This window comes from Penaeus chinensis, chromosome 3 (assembly GCF_019202785.1).
Source record: "Penaeus chinensis breed Huanghai No. 1 chromosome 3, ASM1920278v2, whole genome shotgun sequence".
NCBI classification, from domain to species: Eukaryota; Metazoa; Arthropoda; class Malacostraca; order Decapoda; family Penaeidae; genus Penaeus; species Penaeus chinensis.
Genome location: NC_061821.1, coordinates 14,366,698 through 14,372,968, shown reverse-complemented (window position 1 = coordinate 14,372,968; position 6,271 = coordinate 14,366,698). Strand labels below are relative to the sequence as shown.

Here is a 6,271-nt window from a genome sequence, read left to right as displayed (position 1 = left end):
TGTTGTAATTGGTTGCTAATATGTAAATCATACACATTTATGACAAGTGATAACTCACATTATTTTCATACTTCTGTTTAATGTTACTTTTCCTTTTATATTATTAACAAAAACACTTCTGTAAGTATAAAGTAAACAAAAATGAACACTAAAATACTATTGTATATTATCCTTTATTACTTATTTGAATACAATAGTTGATACACTTTACACAGGCTTGTGCGGAACCAATGACACATCACAATAATATAGGAAGCAAATGAAATATACATTCCTCTTAACTGGGCACTGGTGAGAATTTCTTCAGAAACAACTGCCGGAATTTGGAAAAGAAACTTAATTTTGAGGTTTCACTTCCAACATTCAATAAATAAGTAATGCCTGGGGATTGAAAAATTGTAATTCCATATAAAAAAGAAAAGTATTGTTTATTTAGCAATATGGAATGGAGAAGTCTTGGAAAAAAGGCACTTCATAATCAGCAACCGCTTTATATATTTTTTTTTTTGAACATATGCCTTGTATCCACACTGATCACATCCATGTTCCTAACCACAGTGACAAAAAAGCTTTACAATGGTATCTGTAATTACATTACTATTAGTTATATATAAAACTGGTGCCTTAATTGACTTGTTGCTACAAGCCTGAGTGGGCATGGGGCCAAGTACAAAAGTCTGAAGCAGTGGAAATACCGGAATGCAACAAGGGAAAACTAGCACCTCACATTAATATTTTGATGGCTATTTACAAATATTAACTTTTAACTTAAAGCTTTCTTTTTTTTCTGTAATATTTTAATGAAATATATTGTGAACTGCATGAATTACATATCTTATGATCTAAATATTATGGACATCAATGCACCTAGGCATAATCAAGTTTCATCACTCAAGTCCAAAAAGTTACAGCTCTCAAGAAAATGTAATAAAAAATAAATAAAAAATTAAAGAAGAAATAATGATTTCCTTAACTAATGTGAACGGTAGATTATATCAAACTCTTCGGAACCATAAGTAAGACAGTCCTTACCATTGTACGTTCATGTAATGTACATTTATTAGTTAAGCAAGAATATCAGCTCCTAATATTAGCATTTGGGTGACTATACATAAGCTAGGATCCAAATATAGTCGAACTTCACCATAAGCCTGACTATCAATGTCACTGGAGCAATCAATCAGACTAGCACATCTCTCACATTGTCAAATTAAGACACACTTGGACCCTAAGACTGAAAATGCAAAATGTCAAAAAAAAATAAGTCAAATGTAACATTTCAAAAATGTTTATGCATTTTTCAGCAACACCTCTCTCAATGATCTCCATTTACTATCACTTCTGTGGTTTCTGTTGTCACTACCACTTGTTCCGAGGTTGTCATGGTCTGGGAGCTTTCTGTGATGACCTTCTCTGATGATGCCTTCATGATGTCTTCTACAGCACACTTCTCAATCACTTCTACGCTAGTTTCCTCATCAGCAATCTTGTTTTCCCCATTCACTACAGGCTCACTGGTCTCTAGGACTGTTGCTTCAGATTTCTCTGCTTTAGTGGCTGCTGTCTTTGTTCCAGCAGTTTTAGTTTTGGTGACCAAGGTCTTTTTCACTGCAACTCCTGTATTAAAGAAAAATCATTACATTATGATATTCATGACAGAAAAAGTTAAAATAAATATAAATAGTGGGAATAAGTTTAAAAAATTAAAAAAAAAAACACACTGAATATGAAGAATAAACACCAGTGCAAAATGCAGGGGAAAAAAATGTGGGATCTTACCTGCAGTCCTGGTTGCAGCAGATTTTGTTGTTGTAGATGTTCTAGCCTTGGTGGTGGCATCCACACGTGAAGTGGTCTTGCTCTCAGTTGTTGATGACCTGGCTGCTGCTGCTGTTCTACTGACAGTGGGTCGAGTGGTGGCGGTAGTTCCTGGCTTAGAGGCAGGTCGAGTTGTGGAAAGGATTCGGTTTGTAGTGTTCTTGGTCTCTTTTTCAGCAGCTGGGCGTGTGGTTGAAGTCTTGGTTGCTGTTTGTGTTAAAGGTTTACGTGCAGTTGTTGTCCTTGTGGCAGACCCATTAACAAGTTTACCAGCATCAGGCTTATCTGCAGTCTTGGTGGGAGCTGTCTTCTTAACAGTGGATGTTGTGGTAGTTCTAGCAGCAGGAATTGGACGTGCAGAACCTGGCCTGGGTGCACCTGTTGTTGGTCGGGTGGCTGGGGCTTTTGTGGTGGTGCTAGTGGTTGCTGCTGGTTTTTCAGCTGGCTTTCTGGCAAGTGGCCTAGTGGCTGTTGGCCTTGTAGCACCAGCAGTGCCAGTTGCTGGTCGTGTGGCAGTTGGTTTGGCAGATGCAGGCCTTGCTGTTCCTGGTTTGGCAGCAGTGGGTTTATCTGCAGCAGGCTTGGTGGGGGCCACTCTTGATAAAGGCTTTGGTGAAGCAGTTTTCTCTGTAGCTTTGGGGGTTGGAGTCTTAGAGATGGGAGTCCTAGTGGGTGTGGCTTTTCCAGGTGTTGGTCTGGCTGGTGTGGCCCTACCTGGAGTTGGCTTCTTGTCTGGTGTGGCTTTTGTAACTGGAGCTTTAGTGGTTTTAGCAGGAGTCCTCACTTTAGGTGTAGGAGCTCCTTCTTTAACAGTTTTAGCTGCTGCCTTTGCAGGAACTGCTGCAGCTGGTGCTGGAGTTTCCACTTTCTCTGATGTGGGTTCTGAAGGAAGTGTAGCTTCAACTGGAGTTGGCGTGGATTCAACAGGAGCAGGTGTGGGCTCGACTGGAGCTGGCGTGGGCTCGACTGGAGCTGGTGTGGGCTCGACTGGGGCAGGTGTGGGCTCGACTGGGGCAGGTGTGGGCTCGACGGGGGCAGGTGTGGGCTCGACTGGGGCAGGTGTGGGCTCGACTGGAGCTGGTGTGGGCTCGACTGGAGCTGGTGTGGGTTCGACTGGAGCTGGTGTGGGTTCGACTGGAGCTGGTGTGGGTTCGACTGGAGCTGGTGTGGGTTCGACTGGAGCAGGTGTTGGCTCAACTGGAGAAGGTATGGGCTCTTCTTGTGCTGGGGTATACTCAACTGGGCTGATAAGTTCTTCAACTGGGGCAGGTGAGGTCTCCACTGGGGTTAGTGGTGATTCTACAGCAGGAGAGACAACTTCCTGTCCAAGGAGATCTGCAGTGTCTGGCTCTGAAACAGGAGTGCTTTCATCAACAAAAACTGACACAGGCACCTCTGCCACTGGTTCCACTGCTTTTTCTGGCACAAAGGTAATATCTGATGGCTGCTGCACATCTGTGTTTGCCTGACCTGTCTCATGTTCAGGAATGATGAACTGTGTTTCAGGACCAGCAATGTCAACTGGAGATGGAGGTGCAACCACCTCTACAGTTGACTGCGCATGGACAATTTCTACAGGTGAGTCCAGGGCCACCTGAGAGGATTCTTCCTCAACCTGTCCATTTGCAACTCCACTGAAGTTCACAAGGTCTACAGGTGCTTGCAGTGAAGGCTCCAAGCTGCTAGGCTCAGGTGAGGAGCTTACATACACACTGAATGGACCCGATGGCTGCTCCATTGCACTTGTGAGTGAGTCCTGATTTTGGTTGATGGCAAAGTTTGTGCCAAAGTTCTCCTCAGGTGTGTTGAGTTCAACAGATGTTACAAAACCTTCAACAGACCTTGGGCTTCCAGGGACACGAGGACTCACTGAACCATGAGGACTGGATGGCTGTTCGAAGTTACCTTCCATCAGATCTGGAACTTTGTCCATAGAGGTTTGCATCAGGTCGAGAGTCCTTGCAGAGCTTTCAAACCCAAATGTTCCCTCATCTACACCGGCTTGAAGAATATCAGGGGGATTTTCCATAACAGGTGGTTGATCAGCCTCATGTGGAGAAGGAATTTTTTCTGAATACACCTCTCCTATGACCTGGTCCTGAGGGGCAGCTTCCATAGGACTGGTGAGCAAATCTTCATGAGATGGTGACTTCGGAGCTGCTGCTACAATGCCCTCACCATCAATCACTGTATCAACACTCTGAGGGGCTTCACTAGGAGGGGCTACAGGAGCTGTTGGACCACCAGGAACAAGAATGTCTTCACCCTGAAAAGTACAATATTGCTTAAAAATGCAAAGTAAACAGTCAATGTACAGAGACCTTACTCATGCTGGAAACATCACCTTTTTTTACCACAGAAAATTCATCTGAAGTGTATACGAAACAAAAATCCAAATTCTAAGCTTTGCAAATACTGTTTAATCTACTTTTGTTACCATTCTCAATATTTTATATCACTAATGTTATTATTCATCTTCCTAGCTATTCATAGTATCACATACTATTTTCTCCAGTATTGAATGTTTATTAAAGCAAACATAATGGAGGAGGGGAGGGCAATTAGCACACAACTGCTATTTTAACTTAACAATAAAGTAACTTTAACACTTCATTTTTAAGGAACGCAATAAATAATATGCATATTTCAGTTACATTCACAAGAAACAACTGACTACTCATTAGGGGGAATATCCTTAGGAAAATGGCCACAATGAGCTGCAGTTCTACATGGTTATAAGGCTTGACAAGCTTTGTCAAAACTTTGTTCCAAACAGAAAAACAAGGCAGTGTAACTGCCTTATTTTTTTCCAAACTGTGCATAGCATAAACATAAGCAAATCCAATAGGAAAATGATTTTTCTTGATAAATCACAGGCACCAGGTACATATACTTCAACTGTAATTTTCTTTTGTGAATTTTATGTGCACACAAATGGCTCCACAAGGGCCCAGCTACCAAGGAGTCAATTAGTAGGAACTGCTTCACCTCACATGATATCCCATTCCTTGAAATTTCATATTTTTCATTTTCTAATAATATTGAAATCAGTACTGTAATTCTTATTACTGATATTATGATTATCATAACATTATTAAAATATAAATTAAGCATTCCAAAAATAGAGTAAACAAGTGAGAGGGGTCAGACTAATAACCGACTATGGTGATTAAGTCCTTGTGGACCAAACTATGTATAAGCAAAATTAATAAAATAATTAAATAAAAAAAATAATTAATGCCATCCCAGCAATGCTGGACAAAAAAAAATGGACATGTAAGCCTTATTCCATTGCTTCTGGATATATGCACTGTCCACTCTGGTTTTACTTTAAGAATTTTTGTTTACACTGACGACTTCACAAGCACTTAGTTACCAAAAAGTGAAATAGGATTCCTTACTATTCCTTGAAATTTGGGATTTTTTTGGTTTAAATACTATGATTTTAACTATTGTAACTATTATATTAATCATAATCATCCTCATTATTACAAAATATTACTAAACATGACTACAATATCATTATTGTTGTATATGATTATATAACCACTACAAAAAAGTCCTGAAAATCAAGGAAAAGGCTAAAGAAGAGATGAGGCAGAATTAGTAATTGGTAATTTGGTGATTGAGCAATTGTGGAGCCACCTATGAGTAAACAAAATTTTGAACTAAATGTGTATGTCCTCATAACATCAACAGGTTAGTACAAGCTTACACAAACTTCTGAGTCTAGACTTCCAATAGTGTTGTTCAATTTAGATGATTATCTGATAATAGCATTTTCTGCACAGGAACTTCAAATAACACAAACTGCAAATCTATCGCTAAATGACTAACTATACCTGAGCTTATCAGTTCTTAATTTCCAATTCTTTATATCTATATCTCTAGATATAGGTATAGAGGAAGATCAATAATTCCAAAGGTATTTGTTACCAAGAACATTGCACCCTCCAGAGAAGAAGTCCCAAATCCAGGATAACATACAAACTCAAAATCCAAACTTAACCTTTCCTACCTTCTATTTACTCTCTAGACAGGGGGACAAGCCCCCCTGTACCCCCCTTTATTAGCACTTCATGTGAACTTACAAAATGGCATTAAGAACTATGCTGTATGAAGGTGTTGTGGACTTAGTCTCTGAATGGTGAGATGGAGGGGGTACTTTCATAATTTCCTGGTGCAGATTTATTTGTATTGCTTCCTACTCTCATTTTTATGCTCTATAAGATGGCAGTGTTCATTTCCTTCTATCTCTGTGTGTCGCTCTCAGTAACATTAGCCATTCCCAAAAAAATAAAATGCAAACAATGGCATGCATAATACCTGTGGCTGTGTCTGTGGCTCCATGCGGAAGTATGACCACTCCTCCTCGTCTTCTTCCTCCTCTTCTACGTCTCCTGCCTCACAAACTCCGTCTGGGATGCTGTCCAATTCTGCCAATGCTGCATCA

General features: G+C 40.3%; 1 protein-coding gene across 2 annotated transcripts in view; it reads right to left on the bottom strand.

Moving 5' to 3' along the window:
* Nucleotides 1-144: 144 nt before the first annotated feature.
* Nucleotides 145-6,271, bottom strand: part of LOC125045780 (titin-like) — a 30,231-nt gene continuing 24,104 nt past the window's right edge. For both annotated transcript variants that reach the window (XM_047643221.1, XM_047643211.1), the window contains exons 2-4: nucleotides 6,145-6,271; nucleotides 1,780-4,084; nucleotides 145-1,617 (exon numbers count right to left, since the gene is read on the bottom strand). The exon at nucleotides 6,145-6,271 is cut by the window's right edge and continues 1 nt beyond it. In XM_047643221.1, coding sequence (XP_047499177.1) covers nucleotides 1,316-1,617; nucleotides 1,780-4,084; nucleotides 6,145-6,271 — 2,734 coding nt within the window. In that variant the 3' untranslated portion in view covers nucleotides 145-1,315. The remainder of the gene's footprint in view (nucleotides 1,618-1,779; nucleotides 4,085-6,144) is intronic.